The sequence below is a fragment of the Neodiprion pinetum genome, chromosome 6 (assembly GCF_021155775.2).
Source record: "Neodiprion pinetum isolate iyNeoPine1 chromosome 6, iyNeoPine1.2, whole genome shotgun sequence".
Taxonomy (NCBI): Eukaryota; Metazoa; Arthropoda; class Insecta; order Hymenoptera; family Diprionidae; genus Neodiprion; species Neodiprion pinetum.
The window spans coordinates 10,613,550-10,631,088 of NC_060237.1; the positions used below are offsets into that span (position 1 = coordinate 10,613,550).

The 17,539-nt window shown below is 41.3% G+C and overlaps 1 protein-coding gene across 4 annotated transcripts in view; it reads right to left on the bottom strand.

Annotated features, from left to right (window-relative positions):
- The window catches only part of LOC124221226 (zinc finger protein castor homolog 1), a 75,397-nt gene that overhangs the window by 12,791 nt on the left and 45,067 nt on the right, over nucleotides 1–17,539 (bottom strand). For all 4 annotated transcript variants that reach the window (XM_046630989.2, XM_046630988.2, XM_069136972.1 and 1 more), the window contains 2 exons: nucleotides 16,427–16,764; nucleotides 10,771–10,834 (listed from right to left, as the gene is read on the bottom strand). In XM_046630989.2, the coding sequence (XP_046486945.1) occupies nucleotides 10,771–10,834; nucleotides 16,427–16,764 (402 nt within the window). The remainder of the gene's footprint in view (nucleotides 1–10,770; nucleotides 10,835–16,426; nucleotides 16,765–17,539) is intronic.

Sequence of the window (17,539 nt, forward strand, 5' to 3'; positions counted from 1 at the left end):
TATAACGACGTGCGCAGGAAATTGTTGCTAATCCGTTTAGGATGCATGCTATGGATTATTTAAATAATTTTTACCATCCATTTATAGGAACCATTGGCCTCGGTTATTACTATTTTCAACAAATCAACGACATCAAACACTATAAAGGTTTAAAAAAAAACCTGAGAAAGAAACTCACAGCAATGATACTCGCTAGCTCATTACTCCGAATATCTTATATGCTTCAAAACTAGTAGGTATACCACTTAGTGCGAAATATATTAATGCGTAGAAATATTGATATCGTTGCTGAAATTTATTCGATGTCTAATATATATTTATTAAACTAAAGGTAAATTGTATGCGAAACGCACGACACTCGTGTTCTCGAAACAGGTTTTGTCCGTCATTAGCGTTTTACACGGTTTTTTTGTTTGACTTTTTTTTTTTTTTATCATAAGTCAAATTCTGCTGAATCCGGTTCAACTGTTCGTTTGGTCTAAGATTTTGTCAAGTACATACGAAGCGATGAAACGATGGAATCGCAAAAAGTATCATCGATAACCACAGAAACGAACGAGAGCTCGCGTAAGTGTCGGCAAAGTGTTTTAATCATTACCGCTAACCGATCATTCTTTCACAAGTCAAGACAGCGTATAGGAAAAGTAATTCGTGCAATTGGCAAAAAATTCTACGAACTACTAAATCAAAGTACGAATCGTGACGTGCAAACGTTCAACGTCCGCACCTTCGAATCACATAACACATTTACGTCGAGATTTATGCACTTACGACACGGTTATGTGCAAGCAGATTTGCGCGTGTATACAATATGTATGTAAGCTTGCGAAGCGGTCACACACGGGATACTACCGCAAAATTAGATTTTCGAGTGCGGACAGGGTGAACTGCAAACTGTATGGGCATCGTCTGGTTACTAAACTATTCTCAGATCGGGAAGGGTACAGTTTGAGTCTTATTGTCTCCAGCAGAGGAGCAGAACTGGTCGGTGTTATTTCCGTCAAAATTACGCGCGTTATGGCCCCCTTTTCTCATTTTCTCATTTTCGCGTTTCTCTCCTATGCATCTCTTTTCGCAACGGCTCGTCGTCCTGCAGGGGCCGTTTATCACCTTTGACCAAGCGGCGAAACTATACAGAGGAGGTGACGGCGAAGACGCCAAAAATAAACGGAAATTCTTGGTAATTGTAACTTACGAGTTTGGAATAAACGCCGCTGCGGTGACTGCCGCATAACCTGACACGAACAAGCCCGTGACAAAGAAAATTCTAATTACCGTTGTTACCTCCCCTCTGTAGATAGGCTGCGGCTAAGACGACGAGCTTAACTCTAATCTTACAAGATCTATGAATGCGCCGATTTGTTGAGTCTGCTCCAAATTAACAGAATCACCTGTCATCGCGAGCTTTATCTTATACCATGCACTTGGCAGATGCTCCGTTACAACGATTGTATTACAAGTAACGCGGTCGACCGATTCGTCAGCATGAACGGAAAAACGCGCGCGAACTTTTCCGAATCGAATTGGTACATCGGTAGACGAGAGATTTTTTTAGCAACTTGACGATATCCGCGGGCAGATTCACCCGACATTGTGATTTCGTGAAAGGATCAATCGAGTCGAGCCATTTATTGCATACCTGAGTTGCCACACTGCTTCAAACGAGGTCGCAATTAGTACGGTAGTCGCTACTATATCAAAGGGGGTGAATTGAGTTCGGTAATGTCGAAACGGCGGAACAGGGGGTTCGGTCATAGAATGACGGGGGACGATGCAGGACGCGGGCGTAGCAGCGGCTTATACAGGTATTGTGAAAATTTTGAACATTTTAATTGAGAAGTTTTTTAAATCGGCTCGGCAACCCTTCCCGCAACCCTGCCGAAATGTTTTCTATAGATTTTTCAACGACGCTGAATTAAAAACGTCCCCGCCGTTTCGTATGACGCCGGGAGTCCGCAAGGCCGGCTCGACGCCCCTACGAAAGTCTGCTTAGCGAACGAACGAAAGCGACCCCCCTAGTGTCAGTTTTTACGAAGAGAGAGGGGGCCCGGTGTGTAACATTACCCGCACAAAACCGACCCCTCCCACCCCTTGAAAATAAACAGAATCGAACCCTTTCCTACGCGCATATATGTACCTACCTACACTATGCAAGCACTATATGCATGCCTGCCGTATTACGTTCGAACCCACTAGCGAGCCCCCACGCTTCTCTAAATTCAAATAAAGCCTGAAAGGAGAATTGCAATCGGATCTCTTTGTCCGCAGCTTAAACTTTTCAATTTTATTACGATCGGTGCCAATCCGGCTCCGCTCCACGGATCATCGGCGTTCTGTCAAAACAGAAATCTGATAACTCAATATGCCTCGCGAGATTTCCTACACAGATATATACATATATATATATATCATGCGATTTCGACGACGTATTCCAAGTGAAAGGGCTCCCCGCGGTGAAAATTTCGACAAACGATCGTAATATAACGATTGGTCGTCGCCCCAAAATAACTATCGATTGCAAGTTTTCGTTTCTTCGCATTTCCATCGTACGTTCCCTGACGATCTTGTGTGAAACTGGGAAAATCGATGACACAGTCGATCCACTGGAAGGCCGCGTATAATTCGCTGAGCAACCTAACGCTCAAAAACCTTTCTCGCATGAGCAGCTTGAAATTTCGAATAATACGTGTGATGTTGATACCGCGGTTGAAAATGTATAGAAAATTTCAAATCGAAACCAGAGCCGGGATGTATTTACAATAATCGCGGTTATACCCGAAGACTCGCGTGGAATAGTACGGTAGGTTTTATACCGTTGGCTATTTTTCACCAGTCATTGGCAGGCCGGCCTGACGATTTCGAAAGACCAAACGGTCGACCGTACGAATTAAATTTAGAATATTTTTTAAATTTCTCCGATTCCGTTCGCATGATTTGGCAGCCAACGCCGCAAGTTTCAACTCTTACAAAACGATCTTACGATGCAAGCGGCTAAAACAATCGACGATCGTCAAGAACCTCGTCGCAACACGCTAATGCTTACGTTGTTTTTATTAAGCACGGAAATATACTAGAACGCGGCAGGTTAAAAGCTGCCCTCTTCTTTCGCAGGCATTTGCATTCGGACTCGCCGACTCCTCGGCGCTTCTTCTCTTAGGTATATGTACATACAAGCACGCCTGCAGCTGTAACGTAGCTTTTACGCCTGCCGTAACGCCGCGTACGAACGTCGTAAAAAAAAAAAGTGCAATAAAGAGAAAGAAAGAGAAAGAGAGAAAGCGAGGTGGAGGGAATGAGAAAGAACAAAGAAGAAATAAACCAAAAGTCATCAGCTTTAATTTTACCTCCGCACTTCCTCCTCCTTTCGCTTCGTTATTATTATTATTATTATTATTATTATTATTGTTGTTGTTGTTGTTGTTGTTGTTGTTGTTGTTGTTGTTGTTGTTGTTGTTGTTGTTGTTGTTGTTGTCGTTGTCGTTATTATTAATATTTTTTTCTTTCCATTTCTGAATTTTTTTATCATCATTATATTTTCATCCGACATTATAGATCTTTTTACTTAACTCTCCGCCTGTCTCTCCTAGTTTTCTTCTCTCTTTATCTGGCCTCCCTCTCCCGCTTCCTTCCAATAAAGACAGTGCCCTTAACGACGAACGAGACGCACGTCGCTCATCTTTCGCCGTCTTTTATGAAAATAGTCAGCCGGATGTCGTTTAGGCAGACGTGAAGTTAAAATATTCATATATTTTTGGACAAAGTTTCGGTCATCTTTTATTCTCTTTCGATTTACGTACAGACGCGTACCGCGTTGCATAGATTTGTAACATTCAACTGCAACAATTATTTATTCCGCCCGTTATGGGTGGTAGAAAAAAAAAAAACCTAATCCAGCTTTCCTTACTCGAGGATAATCAATCCTCTGAAATGACAAAAATTATACTCAAGAAATCGGTTCGGTCGATCAATGAAACGAATTGACGGAGTGAATTTCGTTCCTCCGTTTCTATAACGACATGACGCGCGTGTAAGAGTAATGCCAGCTAGAATCTAATGGTCGGAAACTTTCAACGATTGCTGATAACGGTCCGTAAGGCTAGAGCTCTTAAATGTGCCGAAAAATCGCGACGACTGACACCGAGTGGCTGTCTTCAATATACCTATGTAATAAGAATTAACGTAACCGATAGTTCAGACTCTGTCATATCTCTCTTCTTCTCCATGCGAGCGATTTCGCGCGGATCGTATAACGCATATATATACATATATATATATATATACACGCAACGCGAGACTTGTGCGCTGAGTACGATTCTCCTTTTCTCAATTTCTCTCTCCCTCTCTTTTTCTCTTTCTCTCCCCGCGTCTATTCGTCACTTCTACAAACGAGCACCACTCGTCGAATCAGTCGAATTCCCAGTTTCGAGGACAGGCACGCGATTGCCAATTGTTTCCCGAAGCGAACCAATCCGGGCCAAGCGGCCAACTGCGACGCTAGCTTCACCACGTCACGCACGAAACGCCTATAACTATTTAGACATGTATGCAACACGCGCATATTCGCGCTAGCGAGCTAGAGAAGTTTGCAACATTTCGCAAGTCGACACCGCCCAGCTCTAGGCTCAGCTAAGCTAAGCTAATCGTAAGCTGTATAGAATCGGAGCCCACTGAACTCGATTTAGCCCCCCCTCACCGAATGTTACAAAACGTTACATTAATTTGAACCCCGCCCCTGTGTGTACACATCCAATGCAGCTACCAACCTTTACTACCCGCAGAGAGACATAGAAACAATTTTCACAGTCATGTAAAATTCGGTTCTTCAACTGCAAATCGAAGCAACGGCTTCTAAAAAAAATTATTCACATTTTGGATGTAAAATGGTGCTAATTGTGATATTGCGCAAACACGTGTGCAGGAGGTAAAAGCTGCAAAACAATTTAGTAATATTTAATAAACTTATGCGATGAAAGAAAATTCGTCGATACGATCGTGGAAATTGTTGATTTTTGACAAGTTTATTGGGTTGCTATGTCGCAATACAAATACGATACGGTTTGAATAGCTCGACACGTTACATCTTATCGCTAATCGAATACTTGTAATTTCTCACGAACTAAAACTTCTACCGAATCGATAAACAAAGTCTAAAATTCTGAGGAAATTACATTTGTCGATAGTTCGAGTGGGTACGGGTAAAATAAAAACACAGCGCTAAATTTCTGCTGAAACCTCGCGTTTCGCATTGAAATTTACTTCGGGCCGACGTAATGTTGCAATGAACGCCGTCGCATCTCAATTCGCGGATTCGGTCTGCATGGCACAACAGATGTAATACTGGGCTATAGCGATCGCCGAACCAATTACTGCTAAGATCTCGCAATCACTGCGTTGCCCTCCCCGTTGGAAATCGATGTCAATCTATCTTTGAGCGTGGTGTGACTTTCAAACGTGCGATACGCGTCGCGACGGTCGATTCGAGACGTCTTGATACCTGCTCCGCGCTTGAAAGGGCGATCCGTCAAACGAATCACCGTCGTCTTGCTTGACGTTGTCGTTCGTTACACTTGGCTGCTGTAATTATCTATTCGCCAAAGATTTGTCGCCTAGTTTTCGAAATCACCCGCAATCACCGTTCTGCCCTGCTAGAATTTGATTTATCACCGCAATAATACCCACAATTTCGCAAAACGGATCAATTTGGTTAAGATTGTACAGATAAGAAGAAGGGGGGGAAGGAATTAAGAAAACGACTACGTTACTCTGTAAAGCTCGTTGAAAAGATCAGTCGATACATTATAATTATTAGTGGTTCAATTATGTTTTTTTTTTTTTTTTTTATGGTCTTCCTTTTCAAAGTACAAATCAGGGTTTGCAGGCTCAAAATCTCAATCGTGAGAGAGTGTAGGATACTTGAAAGTCAAAACGTTGAACGGACTAGTCAGCTTAAGATTTTCAACGTCAAAAGTTGTCTAATATTATCGAACTGTAATTACACCAAAAATACTTATATAAATAAATCTATCGGTAAGTAGGAAAGAAGTTGGAATAAGAGACTGTAATAAGCGACGGACAAGGTTGGTATATGAGAAACGGGTATTACAGATTGTCTTAATTAAAAGGATATTGTAGAGAATATGGTAGACGTCGATTCTGCATATAATGCAACTCCCAAGGCTGCAGATATCTGCGAGTATTATGCACGTGGTTTTAACAAACGTTACTCATTCCGCACAACGCGGCACACCTGCGGACTAATTATTCGGCATTTTCACAGACTGCCAAGTAATCATCGCATGCGACGTGCAACACCGGAGAAGATAAGAAAAACCGTACAAAATGTCAAGGTCCGTGCGTTTATAGTTACACCCACTACTGCGAATTCAGCACAAGTGCAAGCTTCCTTTCTTTTCAAAGGCGTCCGCTGGGCAAAAATCATTTAACGGTGCAGTGCTGATAAAAAATTAATTCTCATTTTATTAGGTTAGAATTATACTGCCAGGTGCCAATTAAACACTCTGATAATCTCAAATCGCTACTTGTACATGCGTGTGTTATATCATTTTCCCTCTCCCTCCGTTCTTGCCATTTTTTTCTTCTACTTATCAACGATCGCTAACGTTCCGCCTTTTTTTTTACTCTCCTTCTTTTTTTCTTCACAACACGTGCACGTGACGTACCTTCGTAGAGCAATTATTGTTGAAACTTGTCGGTCGACACGTTTTCAAACTTGATTTTCTATATCCCGACAAATTTGGTCCGCGGTGATTTCATCTATTGAAAAATTTCAAGTTTCTACGTGTTTACTGGAACAAAGTTATCGATGCGTGTTAATATTCTGTAATTTATTCAAAAAACATTCTATTCATCAATACCTAACAACGCGTATTTTAACTGGAGTTTCTGGGGCACCGAAAGGGTAAGTATAAATAAAGGTGCGGAAAAACGACGGCAATCACTTCATGATGCCGCAGTGATATTAATCGCGAAGCTCGTAAGAACCGTAATTTGTCAATAAAATAATTTCAAAACAGAGCTTTGCATTGAGTACGATGTATTACTACGTGTTCTCGGTATTACGTACAACCTACGCGTGTGTGAGAGTGCAGTGTGTGTTTAAGCACGCCTTATTTGTGTGACGAAGCTGAGCGTATAGCGATCGCTTACGCATTCGGTTTATCGAAAATTGCTAAATTGAATTCGATTATTCGAATTTGAACAACGCAGTTACGCCGAATAATAATCAACGTACCTTCGGTTTTGTTCCTCCATTTTTCGAGCGGTACAATATACATATATATATATACACACACACGCGTACGGTGTATACAAGAAATACCATTAAAAACAAAACCGTTCGACGACCAATCGTGAGTAAGCTTGAACGAATTTCACGGTTCATTCGAAACTTTTAAACGGTTTACACGTGCCGACGCATATAAACGGGGTTCGAACTTTTCAAATTAACGGCAAAATAAGTACCTATTTGACAGTTCGATAACGATACGGCTACATGTTAGAAATTTATGTCCTATCGCGATTTTGTCAAGTTTTTTAATTGCTAACAATTTTATTCATTCGAATATCAAGTATGTATAACTTGATGTTTCGGCTTGTCGATCTCGTGGTCAATCTATACACGGGTGATCACACGACATTTGTGCACGTTAAACCCTAATAAATTAGTTGAAACTAAATGTGCATAATTTCACCAGACGATCACACAGGCACTCGAGCGCGACGGTACAGCGCGGTTTTGACCAAAGATATAAAATAAATAAAACAGATATTCTGATATAAAACAATAATGAACGATCGAACGAGATTGAAGAAACGAAAGTGAGAAGCAAAAAATCCATGTTTCATTTTCGGTTGGATAAAGGATCGGGATGTATTTCTATAATATCTGCAGTTGACTGGATAAAAAGCTCTGGTTAAAAGGCTCAAGTTAACACGCGGGAGAGAGAAAGACGGAGTGAATTCGAACAAAACAGGATTTAAAATTTGATATTTGAAATTTATCGGAGAACGACTCCTGCCACCGACTCTGACAAACACACACACACACACACACGCACAGTTTCGCCTACACCTGCACAGCTTACATCCATCCTGATCCAGAAGTCCCGGTAAAGTTCATTGGCTGAGTGAGGAGAGAGGAGAGAGGAGAGAGGAGAGAGGAGAGAGGAGAGAGGAGAGAGGAGAGGAGAGCCAGCAGCCGTCGGCCTAATTTATCGTTATTCAACTTTTTATTAATTTAGGCCATTCCGACGCCGGGCCAAGCGAAACGACCAAAAAGAACGATACTCGGACTCTGGCACAATAAAACTGGTACACTTCGGAGACGGAATGCAGTCCCTAACTTTTAATGCCTATTATTCCGTTCAGATTCCTCCCTTCGAAGCCTTCTCCCCACCTTTCTCATACGTTTCTTCGTCTCGTTATATGTAGCTATAATATACCGGCTAGGGTTGTGAGCCTCCGATCAATTTCTGTGCATACCAGATTTCAGAATTTCAAATGTCCGATATCCCGAAGATTTGAATAATTTCGAACCATTTCAAGAGATTTCGATACATATCTATTTCACAGATTACGAATTTCAAATCACATCGAAAGAGTACATTGAGAGCTGATGAGGCGTACGTATTTATTTCAACGAACACAGTTTCCTTCCAACTACCAACGGTTGATCCGGTAGTTTGATAAAACTTAAGGAACTTTGAAATCCAATTTTCAACAAATTTCTACAGTCACGATTCGTCTTTATGTGGTACATGGCGTATGGTTAAACTTTGGGTTACGTCGGTGCGTCGAATAACCGCGATATTCGAACTAGTGAAACGCGATTCGCGAGTTTGAATCCACGCCTTGTGCTCCGCAACCCGCAGGACTCTCCGGTAGGTATCGTATGTCAGAAGCGGGCTGAGAGACCCGCACGATCGGATCGTGGAAGCAACAAAAGGCGGAAGAAAGGCGAAGCGTTGGGAGAAAACGGCGTAAATTCGCATTGCACGTGAGTACGCGAAGGACGGGAAGCGATGAGGGTAGGTGGATGCGCGTAATTAGAGGAGGAAGGACGCGATGGATTTGCCGAGGGGAGGGAAAAACGGAGACGAACAAGGAGGACGAGGACGAGGACGACGAGACGTGCGCGCGTCCGTCGAGCCTCTGTGTATAGGATTATTTTTGAATAGGAGGGTAGAGGCGAAGCACAAGGTTCATTGTGAAGCGAGGCGAGATATTATAAGGTATAGTAGGCAGTTTGGTATAGAAACGAGGAGCGATGAAACGGCCGTCGTTGGTAATTCCGTTTAAGAGAAGCAATATTCCTCCAAAGAGAGACAGATAGAATACGTTAAAGCAGTAGCAAGCAACTACTCTAATTGGCCACTTTGTCCATTTATTCGATTTATTTAAATTATGGGACAATTGACAGAAGCATTCTATTTTTTAAATCTCCCCGGCCAGTCGCTGATTGGTCCCGATTGGCGTGAGACTGACCAGAGGACTCACAGATTCCCCAGTTGGATTCCCCATGGGCTTAATCAGCTCTGATTGCTGCCCGCCATACTATATCATATAATTTTTTTTCTACTCTCTCTCTCTCTTTCACTCTCCGTACCTACCCCGCGCTTCTCTACAATTTATCCCTTAGACACCCCCGGAATGTGGGATCGTTATCGGACGTGCTCACGCATCGCGTCGACCACCGCGATCAACCCTCTGCCGATTGTTCGTATTGCAATATGAATTCACACAACTTACGCACGGTGTTCGTTTGCAAGACGGAAAATCTAAGAGGACGTCATGATTTACCGATTGCCAGCAGCTGATACGGGCAGCGCCGACAAATTGAGATGTTTCGGATACACGACCGGACTAACGCTTCGGAAAAGAATTAGATTTCAGTGAAGACGGTCGATAACGCGAAGGAAAATGTTCGGTAGCGCATTTTTTCACTTCGATAACAGTTGAGGGTTGTTTTTGAAAGCTTACAGATCTAAATTTCGAACGATCGATTTGGTACCTAACGCGAGACAAGCCGAGTCACTTCGATAAGCGAATGCCGATTCAAGTCATTAACTGTATCTTAAACCACTGTCAATTACTGATCAAGTAATTAGACGACAACAAGAATGTCCGCAACACAAGTAACCTGAATTTTCATTTTTATTGTTGAATATCAACTATTCTCGCGATCGTTTGTATAAACGAATGAAATTGATTTCCAGCGAAGACAAGAAATACCGCATTCCCGAGAAATTGAATGAAATTTTCCTCCTCTGTTGTTAGATTTGATTCATCTCGTCACACGGCTACAGATATCCCGAGCGTCAACGTGTCCTCTATGCCTACATGGAATGTATTTTTTTTCCTTCTTTCAATTTTATTTTTATGAATTCGAATTATCCCGCCCCCTTCATCCCATTTCCTTGATAATTCCCATAATGCTGTGGGCGGATATTCCAATAAAGGGGGGACACCCTTTGAAAACGGTGGAAGCTGGGAGACCGCGTCGAGCTGCTGCGAGTTTGGAATAGGAAGGCGTCGCGTCGTCGACCAACACGACCAACACGAACACACACGCGCGTGGTATACATACGTGTATGTATCGTACAGTGGGGGGAAAAGTGTAACTAGCATTGAACAGAAATTGTGCGTATACAGGCGGCAAACGGGGAGAAAGTTCGATGGAAATGTACTTGCTTAAATTTCATTTAAATTTAATTTAAATCCTAATTCTATAAAAAGGAAATAGAGACTCACCGGAAACCTTGGGGTCAGCTGCCTCGACTGTCATTGCCGCCAGGCTGGCTATTGTGGGGGGAACCTGAAAGAACCGAGGAAGTAACATCATGTACATAAACTGCATATCAGTGTGTGTGCGTGTGTATGGGGATATACACGTCCGTATGTGAACGGTGTGCTGTGCTGTAAGGACACGCGTGAAAATCACGTCGAGATGCGGAAGGAGGCGTACGTTTTTCACTTTTAGGTACGTATCGCGGTGACAAATATGCACGGTGCGTGGGTATAAAACACATATTCCCGTGCGTGTGTGTGTGTTTATACATATGCATACATACAAATCGCAACGTGTTACAGGGATGTCTTTAGAACGGTGTGTAAACTGAAGAAAAAAATTTCACCCGCCCGAGTTGCCGTTAAATGCCTGAAATTTGAACACGCGCGTATTTCAGCGCAAGTATGAAGGCATATGTGTACACACACACACACGCACACACGCATACAAAGGAGAAGGGAATACATTTGCGGTGGCACGAATATATAGGTATGTATATATTTTCTCATTTCCTCAAAGCAGAATGATTATCAAGAGGGCTCAAGATTAACGACCTTCCCCGCCGGACAATGGCTTCGAATTTCAAATGATTTCCGTCCGGCGTAATAATTCTGATTAATTTAAAAATAGGGAACAATTAGAATTTATATGCTAATGACAACCGCGCGGCGCAACGCGGTTGGGCTTCGAAGTGTCGACGGGTTGCGCTGGTAACGAATCTTCAAAACAATGAATCGGACAACGGAGAAAAGGCATGAAGTTAAAAACAACAACGATACGATGAAAATTAAAATGGCGCCGATGGTGGGTGGTGGAAAAACAAAAACACCGAGTATATTTCAACAAACAATAGAAAAACAAAAAAAAAAAAAAGAAAAAAAAACGAACCCAAGGTGTATGTATACCTATACGTGTATGCGAGAACGAAGAAGGAAGCCCCACTGGGATTCAAATTATTCGAATCCTGTACGATTTCCGAAGCCTTACTCACAGAGTCCAAGACGTTGAATTTAAAGTGGTTGCCACATCGTAACCTAATCGAGCCACTGCACCTTACATATGTCCACCCGATATACGTATACGTATGTACTATATGTAAAAACCACCGGTTAAATTTCACATATCTCGCACAATTGACAAACAGTCTCTCAACGTTTCTTTTTATCTGTTTCCGAGTTCCGCGGATAGAAGTGGAAGTAGTGTGATTACAGAAATAAAACGAAATTGTATCATCTCGTTGAAAATCCATGGCCGATTATTATCGGAACGTATCCATAGCCTTCTACAATACGATTGAAATAAAATTGTAATCAAAACTCCGCGTTTTTTAATAGTAAGCTAAAGAAAAAAAAAATTCGCAAAAACGAAACCCGCTACATTTCTAAAATCTCTGCTCCAATTAGAGCACCAAAGAACCGAATATTCAAATACTACACATGTGGCGTACAAAAAACGAGATATAACGGACATTAACCTTTCTTCCGCAAAGGTGCAAGATTTAATGGACCGTGCTCGATCCGATTTGCACCGACGCGATTTCGTTCTGAAAAAGTTATGAATGAAACCTCGTTAATCTGAAGATGCTGAAGGGATCGGGCCCGGTGTTCATCGCGTGACTGTAATTACGGTTCCCCACATACTGGATATAAAGAGCAGACAACGTACGTACCGAGCGAATGCACGTATATACGCAGCGCGCGGTGCGCCGTTACAATAAATTATACGCGTGTAGACGACAGGAAAAATAAAAAAATAAAAAAATTAAATAACGAGAAAAATCAGAGAGAGCTAGTTTGTAAATGTGCAATTATTACATAAGTGTAATTTTTATCCCGTATAACGTGAATCTGCATTGTTCGAAGTTTATCGGAGAATTAACATCGGCCACGTGGATTATGCACGTATACTTATATTCATATGCATGCGTATAATGTGTGTATGTACATATATACCTTCGGTACCAAACGACCCTCTACATGCGGGCTGCATTTAATATTATAGATTTAATGCAAGAGCAAAAGTATCGCCATCCCCGTTTCACTCTCTCTCTCTCTCCCTCTCTCTCTTTCTCTCTTTCATTCTACCTCGGCACAAGCACACGCCTGCAGTGATTGTGTGACGACACAGGTATAATCGTGAATAGGCGAAGTTGGGTTTGTGTGTGTGTGTGGCCGGTGGGCCGCGGCGAGGAGCGAGGAGACAGGGGATGGTGAAGTACATGAGAAGACAATAGAGCTGATTTGCAAACAATAGAATAACGTTAAGAGTCAAGTATTATACGCCGTTGTTACTTCTTGTGCCATAACGCGGGAGAGCATATGCCCATTAATATTCAAAGGCAAATAATGTAAACGTCACGAAAAAATTGGAGAATAATTTAAATTTTCTCCGTACTGTACGTATTCCTCTCTTCTGCACGCGTACACAAATATACACTCAATCAAATATATATATATATATATATATATATATATGTCTTATTTGCGTACACATACATACAATGTACGCATATACGGTACATCGCAATTTCGTACAGTACGGTTCAATTCCAGTACCGTCTTATATGAGTACGTAGATGCACGCGAAGAAGAAGCAGAAGAAGGAGAAGAAGAAGACTCACCGACGACGGCGACGTTTCGCTCTTCATGTAACTAAAACGCGATTTCCGCTGCCTTTAATAGTCATTCATGCTCCTGGTTCTGCCGCCGGTTTACTACCGGTGGCAAAAGTTACGAAACAATTAACAACCGTCAGAAAGAGAGGCGATGTGCCAACGAAACAACGTTATATGGGTGAAAAATGTGAAAAAAACAAAATTGGAAAAAAAAAGAGAGAGAAAACAGAATAACTAGAGAAGTGGTAGGAGATGTATAAATCACCGAAGAAACATGAGAATCAATTACAAACACACTCAATTGAAAGCCGCGTGTGTGCAACGATTTTGACGTGTGGATTTGCCGGTTTCCCAAATTTTTTATAAAATTTTTTATTTTTCATTTTTAGACAAATATATATAATTATATATACATAATGTTGTCCGTACAAGAGCTGAAATGCTTCTTCGAACAGGTAATTGCAAATATTACGCAAACTGGTATAAAAAGATGTAGAAAAAACGCGAGTTACGCTTAGGGCAAGGATTATTATAATGGGTTATACGTTTTCACCTATAGCCGTTGAAATCATTTTTATTAATACGAAGTATGTACGCATGGACCAAGAGTGTCGGTATGATATAAATACCTGAACTCAAGAGACGGTCGTTTCCGGGTAAGCTATAGCCGGTGTTAGTTTATCACAATAATTTATTCTATATACACGAAATAAGAATTTGCGAGAACGAAACCTACGCGGATTGAAATATTCAGTAGTAACGAAGCCAAAAGAAAGAGGAACTTTGACCAGGCTTGTGTTTTGTTCGGTTATACTTGTTTGCGTTTCTTTTTTTGCAGCTTCGTTTTTTTCCTTTTTATTCTTACGTTTTTTTTTTCCCCCCTTCACCCGACACCTCTCGTTATAGCTGTATACGAAAATACTTGGAAACTGACATACAATTAAGCGCCGATGTTCCGATAGTCATAGATTCTATGATTACAGGGCCTTATTTGCGCGAACATAACGATTAGATACACACATCTGACAATCTCCAAGTTTCCTATAACCACTTTACACACAGCTGTAGGTATCTAACCCGGTAACAAAAGCGAATATAGTTGGACAGGACGTGTTGCGTTAGGCACGATTAGTTTTTTCTCTCTCTCTCTCTCTCTCTCTCTCTTTCTCTCTCTTCGTCTTCTTTTTCTACTTATTATTTCTATTCTATTTTTCACGCGTAGCCAGGGAAAAAAGTGACGCAAAAAAAAAAACAAACTTGAGAAGAAAAAAAATCCTCCGCCTTTATACCGCAAAGTAGGTAACACTCCGTTCGTTTTACCTATCTGCGTCGAAGGCCTCTCTCACTCGCTCTCTCTCTCTCTCTCTCTCTCTCTCTCTCTCTATCTTTGTCTCACTCTCCGTAACCAACGAGGCTAGAACTTCCATTGGTAAGCCATTTGTGTTCGACGATTTAGTGCGGACTGTTAAATTTTCATTCGCCACGAACGATTAACGTTGAAACAATAGTATCGTTCACACGGAATCCCCTTCCAGCTTCGAATCGTCACCCGTGTATTCCTATTTTCTCCCGACTAAGTGAAGCTTTTCACGGTACACAAGTCACGTATTTACGGCTGCGGTGGTCAAATCACGAGCGCATGAAAAGCTCTTAGCAATGACAGTTGATTTCGATTCAAATCGTAATTGTACACATAACTAAGTATGTTATATACATATAGGTTGTGTATATATATATATATATTGGGTGTTTCGGAAATAAATAATTAACGGTTTTCCACCGTGGCATCCCCTAATAAGTTTGTTTTGATCAGAAGAAAGATTCTGTCAGAAGATGACCGTTTTAGTATTACGTGGAAGATCGAGCTCGGTTGATTTTTCTCTTAGTTACATTTCTTTGAATTTATGAAGTATCGTGAATAATTTTTATTGCTTCCATCAATCGCAATATCAATTTACGTCAGAAAGAAGACCCACGGTTCATAACATTAAGTATCTAGTTGATGTTCCGAGAAGTGTATCTGACGATCTTTTCGTTAATAATTCAGTCTCGTAAAATAGTTATAATTTAATATGAACTTTTAATTTAGAAGAATAAGATTAATGGATGACATATTATTCTGTTATGGATCGAGATCTTTGGGTTGAATATAAATGTCAGGAGAGAAACAATAATTGAAGTGCTACAACGTGTTTCTTCACAAATTCAAAAAATAAAATAAAAATGTGAAAACGAAGGCGGAAAATCAAATGAGCGCGATCTTCAACGTAACGTAGCACGCTCATCTATTGACATAATATTTCTTTTTACCTACACAAGCTTTACAGGGGATGCCACGGTGGAAAATTGTAAGTTATTTTATTCCGAAACACCCTAATATTGTATACAGAGTGTCTAGCGTCAAAGATATATTAAATTCTCTGACATTTGAAAATAATACACATTTTCCAGAACACTTTTCTACCTAACTTTACCAACAAATTCACTTTTTTCGTACAAATTATTTCAAAATTAGACATCAAATGTACCCATCGTGAGTTAAAATAGTCCAATTTTTCTGTCAGTTCAATTTTGCTTAAACTCAATTTTGTATCAAAAAGTACTCCAATTTTAAGAAACTAAGGGAAGATTAGGATTAGCCATTCTTTCTCAACACAAAGGTAGAAACATGAATCTGAGTTTTGACTGTTTTCAGTACTTCTTCATATTTTTCATAAATTTTACACAGCACTCAGCATATCAAACTCCTCCAAAAATCATAATTTCCGTCACTTATACTCTTTTAGCTTTAACCCCCTAAATTGTCTCCCGAAGAGAACTATTTTCTACATTTAAAAAAATCCTACGGTAGTGAGGAAGCAAATGTAAAAATTCCCCGACAGCTAGACACCCTGAATTTACAATGACTCACCAACGACTTCATTCCTTGTAATTCGAAGCTTCATTTATTGTCGAACGCGAGATATGAAAAGAGGGAACAATGAAATAAAAAATCTGCGTCTTACCCTTTCTTCGACGTCGTCTCGTCGTACGTTTTGGAATAGAACGGAACCCATTTGCGCCAAATTTTGTTGCAGCAGCTGAGCGAGCTGGGGATGCTGAGTTAGGATGGCCGGGTTTTGCTGTAGCAGCTGAGCGAGGGCGGGATTCTGTACGAGTATTTGACTTAGCGGTGAATTCTGTACCGCGTGTAATTGCGGCGGGAAATTTTGCGGGGCGTGATTCGAGGTTTGACTCGACTGCGACAAACTCGAGGCGACATTCTGCCGCGGTGGACTCTGCGGCGTGTGAGGAGGCGTCGGTGGACTTCCAGGCGCCATTGAAGACGAGTCGTTCATCTTTCCTGTTGATAGACAAAAGCGAAAACAATAACGTTAGCCAGGTCGGTAGGTAGTCACGTCCGGAATGCTCTTCCCATGCCGTCCGTGCTCTACGGAATACATTTCTATCATTATTATTCTTGTTGTTGCTGTTGTTATTTTTCATTTCGTTTTGTTTCTCAATTCCGTAACACACGCTTGAAACGCACTGCGCGGCATTATAATACGCGTAAGTACTTCCGTTTTGCCCTACGCGTGCAATTAACTCTTCAAACTCTACGATCCTTGTTCGTTTATTATCAGGTATACGCACTTCCGTGTAGTATCTACGATATTTTGTCACGTGGAACAAACAAAATTCTGTAAATACATTCCGACAGAAAATTGCCGGAAGACCTGCGGAGACGATTAATACACCATCTCGCAATACTTCCGCCTCCTCTCGCCGCACGCACACACACACGCACCTTTATAGGATGTGCAATACGCACGTAACACAATTACGATTAAATTCCAGCGTGAAGAGAAGAACGTCAGAGTTCCGCTTTCAACCGCCGAGTATACGAAGAACTCGATTTCGATTCAATCAATTGTAAAGTCACGAACCATACGCATATTCCTTTTATATACTCACTGTCTGTCGATGAAAAGAAAAATCCAAGAGGAGTGCTGCGGGAGTTACAAAAGTCGTGGAAAATAATCGATGCGTCTCTTTCCCCGAGACGGAAAAGTTTTCTTTATTTTCGCCAGTTTATTGAAAAAGTTTGACAACCGTACGCGTGCCGCTTGCATGTTGAA